The following is a 26,324-nucleotide window of genomic DNA, read 5'->3' as shown; positions in this document are numbered from 1 at the left end:
GATAGGACAGAAAGAAATTGAGAGAGGAAGGGGAGATAACAGAGGGAGAGAGACAGAGAGACACCTGCAGACCTGCTTCGCAGTTTGTGTGGTATCTTCTGCAGGTGGGGAGCCGGGGTCTTGAACCTGGGTCTATGTGCACTTAACCAGTGCACCACCACCTGGCCAACTCTCTCTTCATTTAATTAATTAATCAATTAATTAGTTTTTTTTTTTTTTTTTTTTTTTTTTTACCAGAGCACTGCTCAGCTCTGGCTGATGGTGGTGCAGGGGATTGAACCTGGGACTTCAGAGCCTCAGGCATGAGAGTCTCTTTGCATAACCATTATGCTATCTACCCCCACCCCTTGATCTCTCTCTCTCTCTCTCAGAGAATGGAAGGATGAAAAAAGCTAGGCTGGGGAGGCTTGCTGAATGGTAGTGTGCAGGTCTTAGACACATTGCCTGCCACCACATAAAACATTAAAAAAATATATTGAGTCAATAACAAAAAAAAAAACACACTGGCCAGTCTCTTTAAAAAAAGAAAAAGAAAGAAAAGCCATATATTTATTGAAAATCTAGAAGTACCAGAATACCGCTAATACAGAACAGAATCAATAATCCTGTTTGAGTTTTTTTCTAAACATTTAAAACCTTGATTGTTGACATTGTTGAAATTGGCATACTTTTTTTTTCTCCTCCATGCAGCTAACAGAAGGGACTTAACAGATTGTTCAGAAATCAATATAAATATTAAATTGTATTGAACATTCATAGTAAAAACAAACAAACAAAAATGTTGTAAAGTGCTGTGAAGTCACATGTCTGCAGAACTGCCACAAGCCCTCCTTCCTTTTCGGGCAGTGACATTTGCTACATCCACCTTGGTTTAGGTGTCTATTTCTGACTGACACTTTGTCGTTTCCTCCCCCCACCCACCCCAGAGACTTACAGATTGTCCTATTTCTATGGCTGAGAAAATGTTACACAAAATATAGCAGGCGGTGCAGAAGTATGCCACTTTCCTTTCAGTGCAGAGAAATAGTCAAGCTTGCGTGTACCTGTAACCAAGCTCGACTTGTTCTAATTTTCCCCCCTGAGTTGTCCTGAATTAACAGTAAAAAAAAAAAATGAGTGAAAGAACAATAAGCATTGACCATTGTCTGTTGTTATATGAGATTCTTCCCAGGTGAGTAAGAAGTCCACCTGTCACCCTCCCTTTTCCTGGACAGAAAACGGCTAGTGAGAAATACTATTTCTGTAGTGTCACTACAGAAATAAAATAAAAAGCCACGTTACCCGATAACTCATCTAAGTTATATCTGATGTAAATTGCGACTTGTGACGGTGAAGTGAACGCCTCTGCTGCTCTCTGTAAGACAGATGCAGAAATGCTTCCATGGCTTGGTATTGTTTAAGTAGATAATCATAAATGCTCCCACAGTTCAGTGAGATAGCACTCTCATCGAGGATCCTCAAGTATCCCTAGGTGATGGAGACAGATTCGAAGAGATGCTGGTACGGTCTCTTCTCCTTACCTAGTGCCTTTAAAGAATCATTCGAACCTGGCCTCCTGTGAACACAGCTTTATGAGCTAAGAGCATTCTTTGAGGCATTCAAGGGATTGCAGAAAGGAGGTAAAAATGATGCTAGGTTTTTTATTTCTTTGTGATTACTTTCATTATCCTAGAATAACTTAATAATAAATAGTGGTTTAAGTTAAGGACATTACAATTACACATTTTGAATTATTCAAAGCAAAAGGAGACATGCTTTTAATGTCATTCTATCTATTTTGTATTGGAATACTTCTAGTAATGACTGGCCATAAAAAAAGAGTGGTCATCTTTTTCTCTTTTTTTTTAATTGAAAGAGTGGTAATCTTCACATTTATGAACTTCAATGTTTTAGATCTATGTTTACTTTTTCTGTTTACTAGTCAAGATATATGGTCTGAGACTATACCTCATATCTTTGGAGTATCTGGAGAATTAAGATTTTTTTCATGGAAACTTTAGCATTTTTTTCAAAGACGTTTAAATAATTTATTATGAAAATGAAGAAAAATTCAAAATGATTAAAGAAATTTTCGTTTTGAATGGGCAGTCTTATTTTACTGATCTGGGCTAGATGTCATTTTATACGATCATCTGTCCCATGCGAGAGCTCTTTAAAAGCTACTTTGCCAATTCCTGTCACTGTTTTAAAGTCGGACCGTGAGCGTTCAGAGTCCTTCTTTGCAGTGATACTGGATGTAGCTACATTTACATATGGAAGAGTGTTTGGTTGTTTTGTTTTGGCTTAAAAAAAAGAAATCTTAGAAAGGAAGATAGAAAGCTGTTGGCAGTGGAGTTCACACCTACATTCCGTTTGCGCTGAGCAGGGGCCCGACGCCCTCCTCCCGTACCCCCCTGGCCAACAGGGCGGCCGAGGCAGTTGGCTAACAGCATGTCATACTGCCTCCAGTTTCCTGTGAACTTTGTGCTCATTTTTCCCAAGGTCCATTTCCAGAAAGTCTTCAGGTATGTCTTGTAAAGCTTTCCCACGATGGGCCTCTGCCTCTGCCTTTTCTTCCCCTTCCTGTTGCTGCTGGCAGAACCCCTTCTTGCAGGGCCTGACGAGTGCCAGGCACAGGGTGGCCACGAGCATGCCCGCGGCACACGAGTAGAAGGCTCTGCTGTAGCTCTTGCTGCGGTCCACCAGCAGACCTGGGAGGAAACATCAGCACCTGTTAGCAACGGGACGCACCCCCTCGCCCAAGCAGCCTTCGTAACCAGACGCCTGGCTTTCCTTTGTCCTAGTTTTGTTTTTCTAAAAGTGGGGGGGGGACAAGAGTATTTTAGGTAGGCATCTTTTCAAGACTGGAGAGGAGAAAGAGAAGGTGGAACAGTTCAGTCCTCGACGTTATGTATGCCAGGTGATGCTCTGCTCTGGTTCTTCCTTTCATTCTTTCTTATTTTTTTGCCTCCAGGGTTATTGCTGAGGCTCAGTGCCTGCACTCTGAATCCACTGCTCCTAGAGGCCATTTTATTCTCATTTGCTGCCCTTGTTGTTTATCATTCTTGTTATTATTATTGTTGTATTACTGTCATTGTTGTTGGATAGGACAGAGAGAAATGGAGAGAGGAGGGGAAGACAGAGGGGGAGAGATAGACACCTGCAGACCTGCTTCACCGCTCATGAAGCGACTCCCCTGCAGGTGGGGAGCTGGGGGCCCGAACCGGGATCCTTGCGCCAGTCCTTGTGCTTTGTGGCACCTGTGCTTAACCTGCTGTGCCACTGCCCGGCCCCCTGGTTCTCTCTTTCTGTCTCATAAATCAGTAAGTAAATTGCCGACATAAGCTAGTTGGTCCTGGGAGAGAACTCTGACACGAGTCACTCAGATGTACGCTCCTTTGAAAAGGCAGTATTCTTTTTTTCTCCTCACCAGAGCACTGCCCAGCTCTGGCTTAGAGTAGTGTGGGGAATTGAACCTGGAACTTTGGAGCCTCAGGCATGAGTCGCTCTGCATAATCATTATGCTGCTGTCTCCCTCGCCCGAAAGGCGGTATTCTTAATAGAGGAAAGAGCTTTATTATTTTCACTTGCATTCACTTCAGGTACCTCTTAAATGTGAGGTAAAACGTCTAATCACGTGGTCCAGGAGGTGGCGCAGTGGTAAAGCACTGGACTCTCAAGCATGAGGTCCCGAGTTCAATCCCCAGCCGCACATGTACCAGAGTGATGTCTGGTTCTTTCTCCTCCTTTCTCATTAGTAAATAAAAATAAAATTAAAAAAATGTCTAATCACAATAACTCTGAGGACCTATTCAATACATACTCATGTCCTTTCTACAGGAAAATACTCTGGACTAGTTAATGAAGTGTAGTTGCATGCATGGGGGAAGCTTCACCAGCAGTGGAGCAGTGCTGTAATATTTCTCCTCTCTCTCTCTCTCTCTCTCTTCTGCTCCCCACCTGTAGAGGGGGAGGCTTCATGAGCAGTGAAGCAGGTCTACAGGTGTCTTTCTCTCTCTCTCCCTCCTCTCTCAATTTCTCTCTGTCCTATCAAAACAAAGTAATAGAAAGAAAAAGAAAGAAAGAAAGAAGAAGTGGCTGTTGGGAGAAGTAGATTCGCAGTGGCAACAACGAGCCCCAGCGATAACCCTGGTAACAGTAAAAACAGAGAGAAGACGGGGAGGGGAGGGGAGGGGAGGGGAGGGGAGGGGCGAAGAGACAAAGCAAAACACCAGGGCAGCTTGGACAGCAAAGGCTCTAATCCTAACTTAGCCATTTTCCACATGACCACTGGCTTACATTCTTTGGTTTTTAGTGTCTTCAGATTTAAATTAAGATGACTGACTGAGGTCATCTCTAATTTTTTCAGCACTAAAATTCTATAGAGGCATGTAAGTCAATGTTTCTCTCTTTTTCCTTCTTTCTTTCTTCTTCTTTTTTTTTTTTTTTAACAGAACACTGTTCAGCTCTGGCTTATGGTGGTGTGAGGGATTGAACCTATGAACTTGGAGCCTCAGGCATGAGGGAGTATCTCTCTCTCTGTTTAAGATTTTTATTTATGTATTCATGAGGAAGACAGGATGAGAGAGAGAAAGAACCAGGGATCTCTCTGGTACATGTGCTGCTGGGGATTGAACTCAGGACCTCATGCTTGAGGGTCCAATGCTTCATCGACACTGTGCCACCATCCAGACCACAGGATAGTCTCTTGGCATAACCGTTATGCTATCCACCCCCTCACCCCCACGCTGGATGTTTCTGAAGCGTTCAGTTAGCCCAGTGGATAAGGGGATGCTAGGTAAGGACTCAAGTACACCTTGTGTGTGGTTCTGGGCTAGGACCCAACGGCCCACCCGATGCCAAGCACGTGCTCTGCTGCTGACAGACCCCCTCCACCCCCCGCCCGCGGGGTCTGTGTTCTGAGCACTGAAATTACCTGCAAGGGGTGGCCCAGCCAGTCCCGATAGGCTCTGAATGAACACATAGACTCCAGCCGCCGAAGGCATCTTCTCAATTCCCACGACGTCATCTTCGGCCAGCAGTGGAATGTGCGTCCCGGCTACCGTCCCAACCATACACCCAAAAAAGATACTGCAGGACATCAGACCCCAGAATTCAGTAGCGAAAGTAAAGGCGAACAGGGACACGGTCAATAAGATGACGCAAATGAGCTCAATGTAGATCTTACGAATAGGCTCTCTGTTTAGGACAAAACCAGCTCCGACTCTTCCAATGACCTCGGCGATCGCCATGGTGGACAGTAAGTAGGCGGCCCGGTGCTGCTCGAGGCCCAGACTGATGCCCAGAGGGATGATGTATAGGGAAGGTGCAAAGAACCCCAGCGTTGCAAAGAGGCCAAATAAAGCGTAACAGATGAAACTCTTCTCTTTCAGGATGGAGAAGTCCAGAAGCGGGGCTCTGCCGGGGCCCTGCTTTGAGCTGGGATTTACCAGGTTCTGCTGTATGTCCCCCTTGGGCTCCGGTTCTGCACTGGCGTGACTAGGCCCATTTTTAGGTGAGGTAGTGAGCTCTACTCCTGAGTCAATGGAATCGATGGAGGTGCGTGTCTTCTCATTCTCAAGCATGTACTGCGCTTCTCTGCGAATTTCCCACCCGGCGGTTTTGGGCAGCCCCGGAGGAGGTCTGATGACAATGGGTCTCAGCAGGGCCCCACAGATGACGATGTTCAGCTGCATCAGGCCCATGAAGAGGAGGCTGAGGCGCCAGCCGACGTGCTCCTTCAGAGCTGTGATGGCTGAGATGGGCAGGAACGAAGAGGAAAAGACACCGCAGGTCAGAAATGTACTGGAGATCCAGGAGGAAGCACGGAGCGGCCAGAGGGATTCTGATTGAGTGGATTTAGTCATGGTCTCTGCAAAGTTACTCCATCGTAAGGAGTGCAGGCAACCTGAGTGGTCCTCTACCCCGGGTTCTGGGGGTTTTGTGAGTGAAAAAGGAGACAATCTACTTGAATCTTACAACAAAAACCTTTCAACTCCAAGTCTCCAGAAGAGTATTGGAGGTGTATGCTGTCAGGTAGAGGCGTAGGAGACAGAATAAGGGGGCCGGGTGGTGGCACCCCTGGTTGAGCATGCACGTCACAGTGCGCAAGGACCCGGGTTCAGGCCCCCGGTCCCTGCCTGCAGGGGGAAAGCTTCACAAGGGGTGAAGCAGGGCTGCAGGTGTCTCTCCGTCTCTCTCCTTCTCTCTCTCCCCCGCCCCTCTCAATTTCTCCCTGTCTCTATCCAATAATTAATAAATAAATTTATAATTAAATAATTAATAATTCAAACAAACAAAAAAAAGAAGTAGGGTAAGTTGCTGATATTCTGTCAAGGTTTGGCAGACAGTGGCCGGCGAGCCAAGCCCACTCTGCTGTGTGTTTCTGCTAAGAAGCCTGATGGGAAGGTGGCCCCTTCTGTGGTCACTTTTGTACGGAGCAGAGGAATTGCAACAGATGCTTAGAGGCCATGAGGCCAAAGACATTTACTATATGGCTTTAAAAAAAAATTGCCAACCACTGAGCTGGCTCATGATATATCCTCATTCAAACCTTAGTTTGAATAAAACATAAACCAATAATCTTAAGGCTCAGAGGGTTATCCCGATATACACTGATACTGCTCTTCCGTTTCTGCCACGGGGAAGGTCCCTAACTACTGAGTGCTTCTTCCTGCCGGTCACAGAAGGCTCCATAGTGTCAGGAAGGCAACACAGGCCTCACATGTTCTTAAAGTACCTTTTTTTTTTGTATATTTATTTTTTCTTTTTGTTGCCCTTGTTTTATTGTTGTAGTTATTATTGTTGTTATTGAAGTCATCATTGTTGGATAGGACAAAGAGAAATGGAGAGAGGATGGGAAGGGAAGACAGAGAGGGGGAGAGAAAGACAGACACCTGCAGACCTGCTTCACCGCCTGTGAAGCGACCCCCCTGCAGGTGGGGAGCTCGAACCGGGATCCTTACCCCGTTCCTTGCACTTTGCGCCAAGTGTGCTTAACCCGCGGCGCTACTGCCTGACTCCCAAAGTACCTTTTTTTTTTTTTTTGCCTCCAGGTTATCTCTAGGGCTCAGTGCCTGTACTAGGTAGAAATCCAATGCTCCTGGAAGCCATTTTTCCCATTTTGTCACCCTTGTTGTTGGACAGGACAGAGAGAAATCAAGAGAGGAGGGGAAGACAGAGGGGGGAAAGAAAGACATCTGCAGACCTGCTTCACCACTTGTGAAGCGACCCCCGTGCACATGGGGAACCGGGGGCTCGAACTGGGGATCCTTGCACCGGTCCTTGCGCTTCGTGCCATGTGCGCTTAACCCGCTGCGCTAACACCCGGCTCCCTTTAAAGTACCTTCTTAACCCAGAAAGGTTGGATGATGTCCATCCGCATTTCACTTAACTGTCTGCCGAGCCTGAGAGCTGGCGGTCAGGTAACTGATGCAGTCAGCTGGTTACTCCAAAGGCAGGCTTAGCAAGACAGGTGACGCTCCTTGGGGACTCTACTCATGATGATCGTGGCCCACCTACCTGGTGCAAAAGCAAACATAGCAAAGCATTCTCCCGTGGAGGCAACTGCGGTCACCACAGAGCGTCTCTTGTCAAAGTACTGTGACAGGATGGTCACCGTCGGGAGAAAGGTCAAGCAGTACCCCAAACCTGTGTGTGTGTTGGGGGGGAGAACAGTGAGGACCATATACAGACTGACAGCCAAAGGACACATTCAGACGATTCTGCAAAACTCTGGGATTTTCATGCCTTACTTATTTTTAAATTTTTTAATATTTATTTATTTTCCCTTTTGTTGCTCTGTTTTCTTTTTTAATTGTTGTTGTAGTTATTGCTGTCATCGTTGTTGGATAGGACAGAGAGAAATGGAGAGAGGAGGGGAAGAGAGGGGGGAGAAAGACAGACACCTGCAGACCTGCTTCACCGCCTGTGAAGCGACTCCCCTGCAGGTGGGGACCCGGGGGCTTGAACCGGGATCCTTATCGCCGGTCCTGGAGCTTCACACCATGTGAGCTTAACCCACTGTGCTACCGCCCGACTCCCTTGCTTTATTTTTTTAAATTGTAAGTTCTGGGAGACCAGTAATTCAGAATGGGCAGTTGTGGTATGTAGTCCAGCAAGATGAGTTCTGTTAAGGTCTGGAGAAGCTGTAACAGTTGTTGTGGGGATGCGGGGAGTATAAAGCTATTTTAAGACTCTCTTTGGAAATAAACCCTATGTACAAAATACATGAAAAATTGAAAGCGAATAAGTCTTTTAACTCAGGGGAGCCGGGTGGTGACGCACCAGGCTAAGCACACCTAGCACGAAGCACAAGGACTCATGCAAGGGTCTGGTTCCCCACCTGCAGGGGGGACGCTTCACTAGCAGCGAGGCAGGTCTGCAGGTGTCTCTCTTTCTCTCTCCCTCTTTTATCTCCCCCCTCCTCTATGTTTCTCTCTGTCCTATTCAACAACAAGAAAGAAAGAAAGAAAGAAAGAAAGAAAGAAAGAATGAAAGAAAGAAAGAATGAAAGAAAGATGGCCACGAAAGAGCAGTGGATTTGTGGTGCAGGCACCAAGCCCCAGCAATAACCCTGGAGGCAAATAAAACAATAAAATAAAATATTTTTACTCAACATACATATAAAAACATCACTTGTAAATAATATATGCTCTCCTCGTGAGAAAAAGGTCTTGAATCCCACCCCCCGCCCCAAGAAGTCTGGCTCATTGCAACCTCCCCCCCCCTACACACACACACAGCCCAGAATCCCTGGATCTTCATTTGCAAAATACTATGAGGCCATTAGGAAACTCCTGACATGTTGTCTCTATGCAAAAGTGTGTCATGACTTTTTCCAACAACCCAATAATTAAAGAAACTCAGATCTTACTTTGTGAAAGTGATGTCTTTGGTTGAAAGCTATAGAAGTCATTTGAATTGTTAGTAAATATTAAAGATTCTTGGGCATTTTGTTTCTCTTGGAGTCCATATAGTTCAGTTCAAAACCACTGATCTGAGACATTCATTAAAAGAAAAAAAAGGAGTCGGGCGGTAGCGCAGCAGGTTAAGCGCACGTGGCGCAAAGCACAAGGACCGGCTTAAGGATCCCGGTTCAAGCCCCCGGCTCCCCACCTGCAGGGGCGTCACTTCACAGGCCTTGAGGCAGGTCTGCAGGTGTCTTTCTCTCCCCCCCCTTCCCCTCCTCTCTCTCCATTTCTCTCTGTCCTATCCAACAACAACGACAACAAGAATAAGTACAACAGTAAGACAACAGGGAATAAATAAATATTTTTTAAAAAAGAAAAAATGCACTTTGGGTTTCGTTTTTTTCCCTTCTTTGTTTATTTTTTTTAATAGTTGAAATTATCTTTATTTATTGGATAAAGAAAGCCAGAAATCAAGAGGGGAATGATATATAGAGAGAAACGGAGAGACACCTGCAGACCTGTCTCACCACCACTCACAAAGCTTGCAGGTGGGGGTCAGGGGCTCACACCCGGGGCCTTGGGCACTGTAACAGGTGTGCTCAACCAGGTACACCACCACCCAGCCCCACCTCCTTTGTTCTTCAAGATAGCTAGAGAATTGTTTATTGTTTTAATACTTTATGGTGGTTCAGGGATTGAACTTAAGACTTTGGAGCCTCAGGCATGAGAGTGTTTGCATAACCATCATGCTACCCCGCAACTCCCCAGTCTAGAGAATGTTTAAGTCCAGAAGAAGAAACCTACCAGAAATAATGCCGATTGCAATGTACATCTGGTAAACCTGTTGTGCGAAGGAGGCTGTCGCCATCCCTGTGCTAACCAGCAGGCCTCCGGCCATCACCACCAGGCGGTGTCCGAACTGGGTGGTCAGGACAGTGGACAGGGGTGCTGTGTCAAGAGAGAGCAGTGCCATGTGTTAGCTCGGAGGACTGAGTGCTGCTCATTTAGATAAGATTCCGTCTTCAGGGCTGGGGAGACAGCATAATTGTTATGCAAAACACCTTTCAAACCTGAGACTTTGAGGTCCCAGGTTCAATCCCCGCAGTCCCAGCATAAGCCAGAACTGAGCAGTGTTCTGGTTTCTTTCTCTCCCTCCCTCCCTCTCTCTCTCTCTCTCTGTCTCTCTCTCTCTCAGTATCTTTCCTTCTGTATCTACTCTTTCTCATTAAAAAATAAACAAAAAAAAAAAAGATTCTATCTTCAGTGTGCTGGATATAGACAATGCTGTAAAAATATATACTACATTTCTTTGGGGGGGGGATGAGGGGTTAATGGTTTACAGTAAATACAGTTGCAGGCACATGTGTAAAATTTCTCAAACACTCTAACCGCCTCCCCCACCATCATGCACCAGGACCTGAACAACACCCCCCCCCCCCACACACACACACAAAGCCCTTTACTTTGCTGCAATACACCAAACTGAGTCCAAGTTCTGCTGTGTGTTTTCCCTTCTGTTCTTATTTCTCCACTTCTGTCTATGAGTGAGATCATCCCATATGCATCCTTCTCTTTCTGGCTTCATATATATTAACTACATTTTATGCACAGGTTTTTTTTTTTTGAAGCAGCTTAGGATGTAATTCAGTAGTTGTTCAAATCTGATGACATTCTTCTAGCTGCTGAAAGAGAAAGCCAGAGTAGCAGTCTGAGACGGAGCGCTGTGTTTTCCCGAGGAAGACTTTGCTCACCTAGGCTTCCACTTCATGTTCCTCTAAACGTGGCGTTACCTGGGCCGCTTGCGCCCTCCCCTTTGAGTCACTGCTTTGGAATGCTTTGTTAAGCCATTTTATTGGGGCTGGGGGTGGGAGATAATGGCTTATAGTATCGCTACTGGTATGTGGGTTCAATTTCTCATTTCCCTGTTTGGGTCATTTTTTTAAATTCAATTCAATTCAATTTTTTTTTTTTTTTTTTTTTTTTACCAGAGCACTGCTCAGCTCTGGCTTATGGTAGTGTGGGGGATTGAACCTGGGACTTGAGAGCCTCAGGCATGAAAGTCTCTTTGAATAACCATTATGCTGTACCCCCACATTTTTTTTTTTAATGGAACTCCATTTAGGATTAAATTCTAGATTAGTTTCACTGAACCTGTTCTGAAAATGAGCTGTGATGAAAGTATGGTGAATTTTCAGCTATAGATGCCTGAAGCTTGACAGCTAGAGGAGCGATAGTCAAAGTGGCTTAAGAATCAATTTACGATGTGAGGCTGGGCTGGTTGTGACCTCTGTCAACTCACTGATCACCAGGGTGGATTCGGCTGAGCTGGCTGGCTGGGCGGGTGTTCCTGTCCTCCTTCAGGGCTCCGCGTGTGTCCCTCCTGGGGCCTCCTCAGTCAAAGAGGATGACCTTCCCCTTCCCCAAATAGAGATGCACCCGTCTTGGGCCCAGGGAATCGGAGTAGCTGCGCTCCCCTGCTAGAACCTCCAGACAAGCTCTCCAAGAATCATAATTTACATCAGCTTCTGTGTGCTGTCTCCCCTAGGTATTTAAACCTGGCGATTAGTCTCTTTGTTGTATGTTACTTGGGCTAACACTGATACAGACTTGGGTAAACTGACATATAGGGGAACACCTGGGTCAAGGAAGAAAAAAATTTGAAAAAAAAACCACAATAATAAGTTTTACCCAAAGTTCCAGGTTCAATCCCCCACACCACTATAAGCCAGAGCTTAACAGTGCTCTGGTAAGTAATTAAATAAGTAAATAAATAAATTTTATTAGAATTAGTCTCTCTCTCTTTTAAACCATTAGTCTCTCTCTCTTTGCATAACCATTATGCTATCTACCTACCTGTCCATATGTCTCTTTGCTAGCAGAATATAAACTAATAATGACTATAGTATAGCTTCTAGGTTGGGGAACATACCACCAAGCCCCAGGAGGACACAGGTACCTTTGTTCAGGCCCCGCCATCTGTCTCTCTTCATCTGGCTGCTAAGTCATATCCTTGGTGGCAAATTGGTACTCTTGTAAGAAAAAACAACTATAGCTCATAAGGAAACCAGTATCATCACTGTAAGGTTGTATGTTGGCTTAAGGAGTTAAGTCCTAGAATAACAGCACTTAGAAGAAATAACTTGTGGGTGTAATAACATTAGTTAGAAATTTCTTGTTGACTGCATTGCTATTTTTGATAGTTAAAGAGCTAAAACTTGTGGGGACAGGCGGTAGCACATCGGGTTAAGCGCACATAGCGCAAAACTCGAGGACCAGCGTAGGGAACCGAGTTCGAGCCCCCGGCTCCCCCGGCTCCCCACCTGCAGGGGAATCGCTTCACAGGCGGTGAAGCAGGTCTGTAGGTGTCTGTCTTTCTCTCCCCCTCTCTGTCTTCCCCTCCTCTCTCCATTTCTCTCTGTCCTATCCAACAACGAACAACAACAAAACAAGGGCAACAAAAGGGAATAAATAAATATTTTTTTTAAAAAAAGAGCTAAAACTTGAGTCTAGGAGATAGCTCACTCCAGAGAATACACACTTACACACTTTACCAGGACTCAGGACCTGAATTTAAGCTCCTGGCCACCACCTAGAGGCACCATCCAAAAGGAAGTTTCATGAACAATTGAACAGTTCTGGAATTTCTCTTCTCTCTTTATTCAGAATTTTTTTTAATACCTTAAAAATTTTTTTTATTATCTTTATTTATTGATTGGATAGAGACAGTCAGAAATCAAGAGGGAAGGGAAGGACAGAGAGGGTGAGAGACAGAGAGACACCTGCAGCACTGCTTCACCACTTGTGAAGCTTTCCCCCAGCAGGTGGGGGCTGGGGGCTCGAACTCAGGTCCTTGTGCATTGTAACATATGCACTCAACCAGGTGCGCCACCACCCAGCCCCAATTTTTTTTTTAAGAGTGCACCAGAGTGGTCCGGGAGGTGGCGCAGTGGATAAAGCAGCGGACTCTCAAGCATGAGGTCCTGAGTTCAATCCCCGGCAGCTCATATACCAGAGTGATGTCTGATTCTTTCTCTCTCCTCCTATCTTTTTCATGAATAAATAAATAAAATCTTTTTTTTTTAAAAAAAAAGAGTGCACCAGGAGTGCTGGAATTATGTGGGCACAAAGCTCTGAAGGAAACAAACAAAACCTGAAGTTAGGAGTTTTTCTTTTTATTTAGATGACCCAATGCAACATTTTGGTTCTAATTTATTTATTGGTTTACCAGAGCACTTATCAGTTCTGGCTTGTGGTGGTGGTGGAGGGGACTGAACCTGGGACTTTGGAGCCTCAGGCATGAGAGTCTCTTTGCATAACCACTATATTATCTATACCTGCCTCTAATTCTAATTTATTTAAATAATGTTTCTGAGGTCAGTATTCTATAACTTAAAATTATCTTAATACTCAAGAGTCAGGCAGTAGCACAGCAGGTTAAGCAAAGCACAGGGACAGGTGTAAGGATCCTGGTTCGAGCCCCCGGCTCCCCACCTGCAGGGGAATCACTTCACAGGTGGTGAAGCAGGTCTGCAGGTGTCTGTCTTTCTCTCTCCCTCTCTCTCTGTCTTCCCCTCCTCTCTCCATTTCTCTCTGTCCTATCCAACAATGACACATCAATAACGACAACCATAATAACTACAACAATAAAACAACAGGGCAATAAAAAAGGGAATAAATAAATAAATATAAAAATTTTATCTTAATACTCCAATTGGAACTAAAAACTCTTTTATGAGACATGCCAGAGACAGTTAAGGTATTAATCCAAGTTAGACACTGGGATCTACCATCTCTGTTCTTTCAGAAAACTCTTGGTGTCATCTCTGACAGAGATGAATTGTCATGAGCTCCTGTAGGTATGTGTGGACTAAGCCTGTAGGGGACCCAGTGAAAATTAATGTTAAAACTATCCTCAGAGGCCAGAGAGATAGCTCCATGTGTAGGGTGCATGCCTAGCATGCCTGTGGCCCCAGTTTGAGCTCTTAGCAAGATTTGGAGATGCCAGGGCACTATCGAAGCTCAGGCGCTGTGGCATTTCTCTCTCTCTCTCTCTCTCTCTCTGAATTCCAAAAAGTTGGTGTGGTCACTTCAGCAGCACACATACTAAAATTGGAACAAAAACTGAGAAGATTAGTACGGCCCCTGTACAAGGATGACAAGCAAATTCGTGAAGTATTTTAGATTAAAAAAAAAAAGAAAGAAAGAAAAAGTTAGCCCAGAAGTGGTGAAACCATGCTTTTTTTGTGTGAGGCTTTGGATTCACAGGAAAAACAAAAACAAACAGAAGCTCGACTGTTTGTAAGAAGAATGAACCTGTGGAATCTAGCAGGGAAGTAGGTATTTGGGATTCATAGTCGTCTCTGGACAGTGATTGTGCTGTTACATTACTGTCTTCTACACACCTTCTCGTTTATTATCTGTCCACATCTGCGCATTTCCAAAAAATGTCATATGAGACCAGGTCTTAGTATGTAGTATGTCAAGTACTTGGATATTTTTGCTTGGCAAATTATTAGATTTTCACAGAATTGGGTTTCTGCTCTCGTCAAAGTGATCTGTAGAGCCCCCCCCCCCCCGTCTTCTCCAGCAATTTAACTGCTCAAGGTTAACTTTTAAGATTTTATTTATTTATTTATTTACTTATTTATTTATTATTGGGTAGAGATAAGAGAGAAATTGAGAAGGGAAGAGGAGACAGAGAGGGACCTGCTTCACCACTCATGAAGTTTTCCTCCTGCAGGTAGGAACCAGGAGCTTGAACCAGGTGCACCACCACCTGGCCCCTCAAAATTGACTTTTTCAGAGAGAGAGAGAGAGAGAAAGAGAGAGGTCCGGGAGGTGGCACAGTGGATAATGCATTGGAGTCTCAAGCATGAGGTCCCGAGTTCAATCCCTGGTAGCACGTGTACCAGAGTGAAGTCTGGTTCTTTCTCTCCCCCCCTATCTCTCTCACTTTAAATATTTTATTTATTTATTAATGAGAAAGATAGGAGGAGGGAGGGAGAGAGAGAGAGAGAGAGAGAGAAAGACAGAGAGAGAACCAGAAATCATTCTGGTATATGTGCTGCTGGGGATTAAACTCGAGACCTCATGTTCAGGGTCCAGTGCTTTATCAGACGCACCACCTCCCAGACCACTCTTCTCCTATCTCTCTTATGAATAAATAATTTTTTAAAAAAGTGAGAGGGAAGGAGAGAAGGGCAGACACTACAGCACAGAGGCTGCCTCCACTTGGCGGGAACTGGACTCAAACCTGCGTCATGTCCTTGGCAAAGCAGTACACTGCCCACGTGAGCTGTCCCGCTGGCCCAATCTTAGGAGTGTGCGGACAGTCAGTGCTGAAGGCCATCAGGGCTGGGGGATGGGGGGATGGCGGCAAACAAGGCCTCTTCTCCAGCACCTCTCAAGCCCCAGAAGACTGCATTGCTTAGACGGCACCACAAAGTGTCAGTAGTTCATACAAGGAGACTCAGCTGGCGCCATTATGCGCCCAGGAAGGCAAATTCAGAGAGGCCAGTGTTTACATGGTGTGTACGGCGCAGGGTGTACTAACCTGTGAATGTTAAGACGAACACACATATTGATATTATCCATGAGATCCTGCTGTCAGATTCATCAAAACTGTTCACCAAGTCATGAAAGAAGACACCAAATGACTTTATGACGCCATAGGTGAAGATTTCAACGAAGAAAAAAGAAACAGCTACCACCCAGCCCCATCCTCCATCAGGCACTTGGGTATAGACATTGGCTCTGGAACAAAGCTGTGATTTCTTCTGGGTCATTCTCAATCTGAAATAAAAAGTCAACACAATGAGACTGGCAGTGGGGTGAGGGTTGATGAGCCTAACAGTCTTGAACAAACACGGGAGAAGAGCTACTTACCACCTTTCTTAGGATGATGGATATTTAAAATCATGCGCAGTTAGGACCAGGGAGATAGCACAAAGGAGTGAGCACCAGACTTTCATGCCTGAGGCATCGAGGTCCCAGGCTCAGTCCCCAGTACCACCATAAGCCAGACCTGAGCAGGGGCCTGGTTTTCGCTTCTCTATGTCATTAATGTGTGTGTGTGTGTGTGTGTGTGTGTGTGTGTGTGTCTATTTAATTGCCGCCAGGGTTGTCGCTGGGGCTAGGTACCTGCACATTGACTCCACCACTCTTGGTGGCCATTTTTTTCTTTTTTCTTTGAGAAGACAGAGAGAAATTGAGAGGAACGGGGGAGACAGTGAGGGAGAAAGACACCTGCAGTATTTGCTTCATAGCTTATGAAGACTCCCCCTCCCCCTTGCAGATTAGTAGTGGGGGCTCGAACCCACGTCCTTTTACATGGTAATGTGTGGGCTTAACTAGGGGCACCACTGCCCAACATATATACTTAAAACCAACAACAGTTAATATATAGTCTCTGGTGATTTCTTTCTTTCTTTCTTTCTTTCTTTCTCTCTCTCTCTCTCTCTTTCTTAGCTATATTGATTTGCTAGAGAGAGATGGGGTGGGGAGGGGAAGCCAGAATACTAGCCATCTCTGGCACACTGGTGTTGGGAACTGAACCTGGCACCCCTAGGGCCTCAGGCATGCAAGTCATAGCGTATATTAAAATCAATTATAAAATGACACATGCATATATAAAACCTTCGTATTTGTCATGTGGATTCCCAAGGAATTTTGGAAGACTCTGGAGCTCTAAGTTAAATGGGGGGAAAATAAATATGCAATCACAACAGAATATATAGTTTGAGGCATTCTAGTGGTCACCAGACCAAGTGTCAATGCTGACCTTACCACCCCTTCAGACAAATTGGGGGGGGGGGTTGGGTGGTGGCAGACCTGGTGGAGAACACTTGTTACAATATGCAAGGACCAGGGTTCAAGCCCCTGGTCCCCACCTGCAGGGGGAAAGCTTTACGAGTGGTGAATCAGTGCTGCAGGTTATCTCTCTGCCTCTCTCTCTCTGTCTCCCCTTTTCCTCTCCCTTTCTTTCTTTCTCTTTCTCTCTCTTTCTTCCTTTCTATCTTTCTTTCTCTCTCTTTTTTTCCTTTTTCTTTGCCTCCAGGGTTATTGCTGGGGCCCACTGCTCCTGGAGGCCATTTTTTTCCTCCTTGTTGTAGCCTTGTTGTGGTTATTATTGTTATTGTTGATACCGTTTGTTGTTGGATAAGACAGAGAGAAATGGAGAGAGGAGGGGAAGACAGAGAGGGGGATAGAAAGACAGACTTCTGCAGACCTGCTTCACCGCCTGTGAAGTGACTCCCCTGAAGGTGGGGAACTGGGGGCTCGAACCGGAATCCCTACTGGTGTGCTTGTGCTTTGCGCCATGTGCACTTAACCCGAAGGTCTCTACTTACAAGGGGAAGCTTGCTTCCCTAAACAGTGTGGAACTGTGCTACTTCTCTTCCTCACCCTCTTAAAAAAAAAAAGTCAATGGGAACAGTGGAGCCATGTGGGCATTAAGCTCTGGTAATAACTCTGGTGACAAAAAAGTGGAAAAAAATTAAATAAAATTTAAAGGCATGGCCTGGGGGGGGGGGTGCTGTGCCTTATGCTAGGCTAGGCATCAGAGATGTCATAGTGAGAGGACAGAGAGATGGTCTCTGTCTCCGCGAATGCAAATTTTTGGCGGGGGGGGGGGGCGGGCGGGGAGTAGTGGTGGTAGTAGATAACATAATGGTTATGCAGAGAGACTATTCTGCCTGAGGCTCTGACATCCCAGGTTCAATCCCCCAACTACCATAAGCCAGAGCTGAGCAGTCCTCTATGGCTAAATAAATAAATAAATAAATAAAAGAATTTTGGGACTGAAGTGCCTCTTATTTAAAACCATCAGCCAAATCCTTCCAGGGGTCGATACATTTCTGACAAGTGACCAGGAATGAGTGGCCCCAAACCCAAGGCTTTATAGGTCCAGCTGTTCCAACCCTGATGGTGCTTCTAAGATCTTAAGAGTCGTGCGGCTAGGCAGGTGACTCAATAGGTAGATTTTCTGCCCTGAGTGCCTGGAACCTTGCGTTTGATCCCTGCCGCACCATGTGATTGAGAGGTGCTGTGCCCTCTCTTTCTCTCATGAATTGATCAGTCTTTTTTAAAATAAGTGACTTTGGGGGGTCGTGCGGTGGCGCAGTGGGTTAAGTGCACGTGGTGCAAAGCGCAGGGACCGGCCTAAGGATCCCGGTTCGAGCCCCCGGCTCCCCACCTGCAGGGGAGTCGCTTCACAGGTGGTGAAGCAGGTCTGCAGGTGTCTGTCTTTCTCTCCCTCTCTCTGTATTCCCCTCCTCTCTCCATTTCTCTCTGTCCTAGCCAACAATGACATCAATATCAACAACAATGATAACTACAACAACAATGAAAAACAAGGACAACAAAAGGGAAAATATAAAAAATATTTAAAATGTGACTTTTAGTTTTTTATTATTTTATTATTTTTTCTTTCTTTCTTTTTTTTTTTTTTTAAGTCTTTGTATCTTAGAGTATTATTTTCTTTTTTTTTTTATTTGGGAATTAATGTTTTACATTCAACAGTAAGTACAATAGTTCGTACATGCATAACATTCCCCAGTTTCCCATATAACAGTACAACTCCCTAAGGTCCTCTGAATCCTTCTTGGACCTGTATTCTCCCCACCCACCTTATTATTTTTTCTTAATCAGAGCTCTGCCTCTATTAAAGGTCCCTCCTCTCCGACCTAGCGCACAGCTTCAGGAGGGACATGTGCAGCGGTGAGGGAGGAAGGGACCACCTAGCCAGTCAGATCACCCTCACGTCCAATATTGTTATTAGCTCTTAACTCTATCTGTGAGTACAGGTAGAGTCTAATTCCCTCTTTTTTTTTTTTTTCCACAAAATCCAAAACACTGATCAATACAGGCAAAGACAGAGAGGAAGCTAGGCACCCATTTTCAGGACCGAAACACCATCTCCTCTTCATACAGACACTACCACCTGGAGGCCGGGTGGCGGTGCACCTGGTTAAGCGCACATGTTACAAGGGGAAAGCTTGGTGGTGCAGGGGATTAAACCTGGGACTTTGGAGCCTCACATATGAGAGTCTCTTTGCATAACCATTATGCTATCTACCCCCTGCCCAACTTCTGTAGTTTTAATAGAGACCTCAGGACCAACCTAAAAAAAAATATTAAGATAAAATTGATAAAGGACTCAAGACAGAAAAACTATATTCCTAGTTTAAAAATCACTTGGTATTAAGAGAAAATCTTTTTGGGTGGCACTGATTAATTGACTGATAGATTGATTTCTACTAGGGTTATTGCTCAGTGCCTGCACAATGACATCACTGCTCCCAGGGGCTTTTGTTTGTTTTCATAGAGGTAAATAACTGGGAGGGGAGAGACCTGCAGGACTGCTTCACCACTGGTGAAACTCCCCCTATAGGCGAGGCCGGGGGGTGAACCTGGGTCCTTGCACATGGTAATGTGCGTGTTCTAGCTGGTGCACCACCACTGGGCCCCTGGATGACATTCAGATGAGTGGGATTATAGGTTACAGTTTTTTAAAAAATTTTTATTATTTTTGCCACCAGGGTTATCACTGGGGCTCGGTGTCTGCACTACACATCCAATGCACCCGGAGGCTATTTTTTCCCTTTTGTTGCCCTTGTTATCATTGTTATTGTCGTCGTTGTTGGATAGGACAGAGAGAAAGGGAGAGAGGAGGGGAAGACAGCAAAGGGGAGGGAAAAATAGACACCTGCAGACCTGCTTCACCGCCTGTGAAGCGACTCCCCTGCAGGTGGGGAGCCAGGGGCTCGAAACGGGATCCTTACGCCGGCCCTTGCGCTTAGTGCCATGTGCGCTTAACCTTCTGCACTACCGTCTGGCCCCCAGGTTACAGTTTTTATTTAGCATTATTTTTTATTGTCTCTATTTACTTATTAGATAGAGGCAGCCAGAAATTGAGAGGGGAGGGAAGACAGAGAGGAAGAGAGACAGAGCAACACTGGCAGCCCTGCTTCACCACTTGAGGAGCTTTCCACCTTGCAGGTGGGGACTGGGGGCTTGAACACTGGTCCTTGCACATTGTAACATGTGTGCTTAACCAGGCACGCCGCCACCCGGCCTCCAGGTGGTAGTGTCTGTATGAAGAGGAGATGGTGTTAGCAGGCCAACTTTTCGGTCCTGAAAATGGGTGCCTAGCTTCCTCTCTGTCTTTGCCTGTATTGATCAGTGTTTTGGATTTTGTGGAAAAAAAAAAAAAAAGAGGGAATTAGACTCTACCTGTACTCACAGGATAGAGTTAGAGCTAATAACAATATTGGACGTGAGGGTGATCTGACTGGCTAGGTGGTCCCTTCCTCCCTCACCGCTGCACGTGTCCCTCCTGAAGCTGTGCGCTAGGTCGGAGAGGAGGGACCTTTAATAGAGACGGACCAGTCTTCAGTCAAGGGTGTACAAGTAGCTGGGCTCCCCTTCTAGAACCTCCAAACAAGCTATCAAGGTCCGAAATATTCATGTCGAGGAGAATTTACAGCTTATCATGTCCACCTCTGCCACCCTGAAATCCTGTTTGCTTTGTAAAATGAGGAGACTGAGCTCCAGAGACAAAAATATATTTAAAAAAAATTTTTATTCCCTTTTGTTGCCCTTGTTGTTTTATTGTTGGATAGGACAGAAAGAAATGGAGAGAGGGGAAGACAAAGGGGGGGAGAGAAAGACAGACACCTGCAGACCTGCTTCACCGCTTATGAAGCGACTCCCCTGCAGGTGGGGAGCCGGGGCTCAAACCGGGATCCTTATGTTGGTCCCTGCGCTTTGTACTGCCTGCGCTTAACCTGCCGCGTTACCTCCCGACAAAAAGATTTGACCAAAATGATCCAGAGTCAAATCTCTTCCCTCTTGGGGCGGGTGGGGTGTGTGTGTCTTTTTCTGTTTGTTTGTTTTGTTTTGTTTTCAGCCTATAGGCCAGCATTTTAAAGTCCCAGGAGGGAGATGTTTTGTACAGATGTGAAAAAAATTTACTTACAAAGATAAAAGTTATCTGCAGTCCATGTATAAAGAAAGAGGTCTATGGGTTGTTTTATCACTTAAAGATGTGACCTAAGTCATCTTAGCTCTCCGAGTTTGGATTTTTCCTTTTCTAATATGGAGTTTGAATCCAAGCATCTGTCAGGCTCTGGGAGTCAGCAGGCAGAATTCAGCCCCTTAGCACTGCAGAAAATGATGGAGTGGTACTCTGGTTACCTCTTTCTCAACAAGTCTAATTTTGCTTTATAACAGTCGGCCGGGACCAGGTGGTGACGCACCTGATTGAGCGCTTGTATTACAATGCGCCAGGACCCAGGTTCGAGCCCCTGATCACCTGCAGGGGGAAAGCTTTGTGAGTGGTGAAGCAGGGCTGCAGGTGTCTCTCTGTCTCTCTCCTTCCCTATCTCCTCTTCTCTCTTGATTTCTGGCTGTCTCTGTCCAATAAACAAAAACAAAACAAAACATGACAAAAAAACAGTCGGCTATCCAATTCCTCAGGCCAAACCCGGAGGCCCAAGGAAAGCAGCAAGCTGAGGGGGAAGTCCAAGCACTGGATGGTTCTTGAGAGTGAGGTGTAAAGGAGCTGACTGTTGGCGAGCTCCTTGGTGACAGCTGCCTGGAAGGAGGCTGGCCTTTGAGGGCTCCACTGACACTGACTTCCTGGATCTTCCCAGGCGTCCCTGTGTTTGCTCTTCTGACCTGGTTTGCTTCTTCTGACCTGCTGCTCTACTAAAACTAGACCCACACTTACACCCTTACTTTTTTTTTTGGGGGGGGGAAGAGGTTGTTTCTTTTAAGGCTTACTTTTATCTTTTTAATCCTTATTGGATAGAGACAGTGAGAAATCGAGAGGGAAGGGGGGACAGAGAGGGAGAGAGACAGAGAGCCACCTGCAGCCCTGCTTCACCACTCGCAAAGCTTTCCCCCTGCAGGTGGGGACCAGGGGAATCAAACCCCGGTCTTTGTACACTGTGACATGTGCGCTCAACCAGGTGTGTCACCGCCTGGCCTCAAGGTTTTCTTTTATCTTTTTTCTTTTTTCTTTTTTCTTTTTTTCTTCCAGGGTTATCACTGGGGCTTGGTGCCTGCACTATGAATCCACTGCTCCTGGAGGCCATTTTTCCTATTTTGTTACCCTTGTAGTTGTTATTTTTGTTATAGCTATTGTTGTCGGATAGGACAGAGAGAAGTGGAGAGAGGAGGGGAAGACAGAGAGGGGGAGAGAAAGACAGACACCTGCAGACCTGCTTCACTGCCCGTGAAGCGACTCCCCTGCAAGTGGGGAGCCGGGGGCTCAAACCGGGATCCTTACACCGGTCCTTGCGCTTCATGCCATGTATCCTTAACCTGCTACGCTACCGCCCGACCCCCAAAATCACTTATCTTAAACCCCATCTGCTGTAAAAGCAACGGTTAGTCATGGCAGCATTAAAGGAATCTTTTTTTATAAGGATAGGTCAGAAATTTGAGAGAGGAGGGGAAGACAGAGAGGGGGAGAAAAGGGTAGACACCTGCAGACCTACTTCACTGCTTGTGAGGTGTCTCCCCTGCTGGTGGACAGCCGGGGGGCTCGGACCAGGATCCTTTCGTGGGTCTTTGCGCTTCAGCACTATGTACCCTTAACCCGGTGTGCTGCCGTCCTGCCCCCCTATTAAAGGCATCTTTAAAAAAACTTTCTGCACAGGGTCACCGTTGGGCGTCTGCACAACTTCACACTTCCTGGTGGCCATTTTCTTTCGTTTTTGATAGAGGGCGAGAGACACAGACTGAGATAGAGGCGGAGGAGAGATACCACAGCACTGCTTGGGAAGCTTCCCCCTGCAGATGCTACCATGTGGTGGCCAGTGACTTGAACCGGCATCCTTGTACATGGTAATGTGTGCCCTACTGAGTGAGCCACCATCTGGACCCCCCCCCCCCCCATGTCGCCATTAAAGGGATCTTACAAAATTCTATACAGTGCTGGTTGCCAATGTTCTTCCAAGAGAAGTAGGACAAAATACTGGGTAATTTGAAGACTTTTCTATTAGCATTTGGTAATCTCAACTTTTTTTTTTATAGTTCTGATATGCTATTAAGTGTTTATATTGATCATGCCATGAATTCATAGGGAATGGGCTCCAGCAGCTCTGGTTTCTTTCCATTGGTTCTCACAAAGAGTGCTTCTCTGGGTGGAGCAGGCTGGCGCTTCAGTTGAACCCAAGTCCCCTTCTCTTTGGCTTCTTTTTTTTCCTGATCATTTTCCTTCACACGTTTCAAGAAGCTGTCTCTGCTCTTAGAGTGCTTAATATGCTCACTACGAACATGAATTCTCTTGGCAAGAATCTTGCCCTTTACTTGGTTGTTTAAAACAATACCAACAGCATGCTGGGTAACGTTGTGGACTCTTCCAGTTTTGCTATGGTAACATTTGTGAGGCATTCCTTTTTGAACAGTGTCCATTCCCTTTATATCTACAATATCACCTTTCTTATAGATCCGCATGTATGTGGCCAAAGGAACAACTCCTTGCTTTCTAAAAGGCCTAGAGAACATATAGCGGGATCCTCTCCTCTTTCCCTTTGTGTTAGTCATTTTGGTGATTTACTGGAAGATGGCTGCTCCAGCTGAAAGACGGTAATCTTAACTTTTAACTAGACAAGCATTCTTTCACAGCTTGAAAATCTACTATGCCTGGGAATTTCACTGTGACTTGATTCACTGATTTGACCTGGGGCACAAAGAATACAAAATATGGGCTTACTATGGAGTGTTAGTCCTGGGTCACTTAAGAACAAAGTTCAGAATGCAGGCTTGGGGTAGAAATGGTGATGGTTACATGGTTTAAATGGAGCCTGGCAAATGCATTGCCAACATCCTTTCTTAAAGGCGGAGCTTGGAAAGATCAGTTCTAGACAAGTTGTTTCCAACCTTAGCTATCAAAACCATTCAGTATTTGAATGAAGTTTATTTGAATTCTCTACAAAAACAACACCACCACCCAGACCTAACCAGCTGGCTGTCTAAGCAGCTTTGAGTCACTGGCTACACGCAATTCACCCATTTTACAAGCTCATGGTATTGAAACCTAAGCCCCTAATTTAAGTGTCCTCCTCAGGAGTTCCGCTGAAAAAAGTCTTGGTTTTGCCAACCACAAAAAGAAAACCCAAGGTTAGTGGGACTCCTTTGGAAGGTGCTTTCCCAGTGGACCGGTGTGTTTATTTACACACTGTAACTTTCTATCTTGGACACCCTCCCCTCAGTTATGAGAAGAGGTAGGTCTAAAGCCACTGGGCAGGATGTATTGTTGATTCAAAAAATGCCACGTAATGGTGCTCAGGCACAGGAAGATGCACCACCAGTTAAGAGATTTCAGCACAAGCACCTGGTGTTTTTCTCGCAAGCAAGACAATCATCTCTAACCATGATCTGCAAGATAGATTACTGAGAAACCCCGTCCCCAAGGTAGAGAAACCACCACCTCTTTTCTTGTAGAAAAAGCCGGCAGGCACGGACTATCTAGCTGCAAATAAGACCAGGTTGGCACGTTGCAATTGCTTTTCATCCTACTTGGCCCTGGGGAGCTGAGAATAAGAGCCTCTGTGTTGGTGACATTCCACACACCACCTAACAAACTTTCTGTCACCCATCTGCTTGAAAAAAGAAGGAAAACCTAAACGAACAAACAACCCCCCCCCCGAAACAAAACAAAACAAAACAAAACAACCAGAAGGACACCTCTACCTCTTCCCGCTGCAGAAATGCTGGGTGCTTTCCTGCCCGTGGGGAGCCTCAGAAAACCGCCAAGTTGAGTCGGACCAGTTGTCAGCCGCTGACAACTAACGGCCAAGGTGTAGCACCGTGTCTGCAGAGAAATCCCTGCCTCCCCCCACCCGCGGGTACCGGGTGGATGGGGCTGGACGGGCGCCCCCACTTTCCCCCCCGCGTCGCCTGGGTCGCCCCGCGCGCGCTCGCCCGGGGGAAGGCGCCCCTGACATTTCGCTCCCTCGACGCGCAGGCAAGTCGCCCGCGGAAAACCCGCAGCGCCCCGGGGCTCGCCCGCAGCTTCGGTCCTGGACAAGGGGCGGGGGGCGCTCGGAGGCCGGGCTGTCGTGAGCATTTCCCGGATCCCCAACTCTGCCGGCGCCACTCCGTCAACACGCCGCTGCCCGCATAGGGGCGAGCGCGTCATCCCGGTAGCCGAGCTTCCCCAACTGTCAGAATATATACATATGTAATATATATATATATATATATATACATATTTGTGGGAGGAAGGTGGGGGATTTAAAAACAAAACCGTGTCCAAAAGGTTCTGTGGTCTCCTTCACTTCCCAAACCCACCCTCCATCCCCCCAACTCCAAACACACACACACACACACACCACACCAACACTCAAAGTTTGCAACATGTAAAATATTAAAAAAAAAAAAAAAACCAACTCACCAAGTTAGAGGGCAGAGAATAAACCCAATAAGGCGGAGGCCGGGCCTCCCCTCCTTATAAGCCGCTGGGAAACATGAGAAAGGCTTAACCCCTTAGGGCGTGCGCGCCAGCCTATCGCAAGTTGGCTCCGGCGGGCGGACCCCCGCGCCCGCCCGGCCCGCTGCGCCCCCCGACTTCCTCGCCCCGGCAACCCCGGCCGCACCCTCCCTCCCGCCCCCCACCCCTGCCGCCTGCACCCCGACCCAGCCCCGCTCGCGGCTGCCAGTGCCCCGGCCCCACCAGCTGCCTATCTCTTATCCTATACCGGCTGCAGCCGGTCTCCGCCGGCCTCGGGGGCGCGCCGCCGACCATGTGCTGCGAGCGCCGAGCGCTGCCGGCCTGGTGCGCGCGCCGCCCCACGTGGATCGGGGCCGCGCCGGGCGCGCGCCCGCAGGCCGGGCCGGGGGGTCACGGAAGGTAACGGGGTTCCGATCCACTGTCCCCTCCCCACCCCGCGGGACCCCACCGGGGACTCCAGTTGCCCGGGGTCCGCACCCCCACGCCCCAAACCCGGGCGCGGCTGTGCGCGCCTGGCCCGCCCGGACCCCCGCGCTTTGCTGCACGGCTCGGGGGCGCTGCGCCTTCTCTCCGCGCGGGATCCCGGAGAATTTGGGGACTCGGGGGTGGGGGCTGGAGTGTGTGCGTGTGGGGGGGGGATCTGGAGCGGGGGGCTGCGGGGTGGGGGCAGGTGCCGCGCAGAGCTCCCGGCTGCAACGGCCCCGCGCCCGCCCCGGGCGGAACAGGTTCCTTCCAGTTTGGGTGTGAGCTGCGCGCGGTTCCTCCCCCGGTGCTCTCTCCCTCCGATTTCGTCAGTGTGCGCACCCCACGGTCCCCCCTTCCGGGCGGGGGGTGGCAGGGAGCGCCGCAGTAGGCCCCGGGCAGCCGGTGCTCGGTCCCCCTGCCGCGGTGCTGCGGCGCGCGGCGCGGCAAGCCGGCTGAGTCGGCACCCCGCGCCGGGGCGCACCGGGCGCCGGCCACACAGGTGCACG

General features: G+C 47.1%; 3 protein-coding genes and 1 non-coding gene across 6 annotated transcripts in view; 2 read left to right on the top strand and 2 right to left on the bottom strand.

The window, feature by feature from the left end:
- Window positions 1–26,324, top strand: part of ARSG (arylsulfatase G) — a 151,167-nt gene that overhangs the window by 10,783 nt on the left and 114,060 nt on the right. Inside the window, exon 1 of one of the 2 annotated variants that reach the window (XM_060202623.1) lies at window positions 25,638–25,752. The exons of the other annotated variant lie outside the window; for it this stretch is intronic. The gene's annotated coding sequence lies outside the window, so the exon portion shown is untranslated. Of the gene's footprint in view, window positions 1–25,637; window positions 25,753–26,324 lie in introns of those variants that run through there. 2 annotated transcript variants of the gene reach the window in all.
- SLC16A6 (solute carrier family 16 member 6) lies at window positions 516–25,700 on the bottom strand. Of its 2 annotated transcripts, none has more exons than XM_060202626.1 (6): window positions 25,601–25,700; window positions 15,445–15,683; window positions 9,696–9,839; window positions 7,501–7,629; window positions 4,916–5,734; window positions 516–2,690 (listed from the first exon to the last, which is right to left on the bottom strand). In XM_060202626.1, exons 1-6 carry the CDS (start codon window positions 25,645–25,647, stop codon window positions 2,434–2,436), a joined length of 1,635 nt encoding a protein of 544 aa, XP_060058609.1. In that variant the 5' UTR covers window positions 25,648–25,700; the 3' UTR covers window positions 516–2,433. The 2 variants fall into 2 exon arrangements, with proteins under 2 accessions (XP_060058609.1, XP_016044218.1); XM_016188732.2 differs by lacking the exon at window positions 25,601–25,700 and adding an exon at window positions 25,297–25,436.
- LOC132542252 (U6 spliceosomal RNA) lies at window positions 13,971–14,078 on the top strand. Its single transcript, XR_009553355.1, has one exon. It is a non-coding gene; the product is annotated as a U6 spliceosomal RNA (small nuclear RNA).
- LOC107522590 (large ribosomal subunit protein eL21-like) lies at window positions 22,947–23,584 on the bottom strand. The gene has a single exon (XM_060202630.1). The coding sequence runs from the start codon at window positions 23,442–23,444 to the stop codon at window positions 22,962–22,964; it is 483 nt and encodes a 160-aa protein (XP_060058613.1). The 5' UTR covers window positions 23,445–23,584; the 3' UTR covers window positions 22,947–22,961.

This window comes from Erinaceus europaeus, chromosome 12 (assembly GCF_950295315.1).
Source record: "Erinaceus europaeus chromosome 12, mEriEur2.1, whole genome shotgun sequence".
Taxonomy (NCBI): domain Eukaryota; kingdom Metazoa; phylum Chordata; class Mammalia; order Eulipotyphla; family Erinaceidae; genus Erinaceus; species Erinaceus europaeus.
The sequence above is the reverse complement of the archived record's forward strand: the minus strand, read 5'-3'. Positions and strand labels throughout refer to the sequence as shown.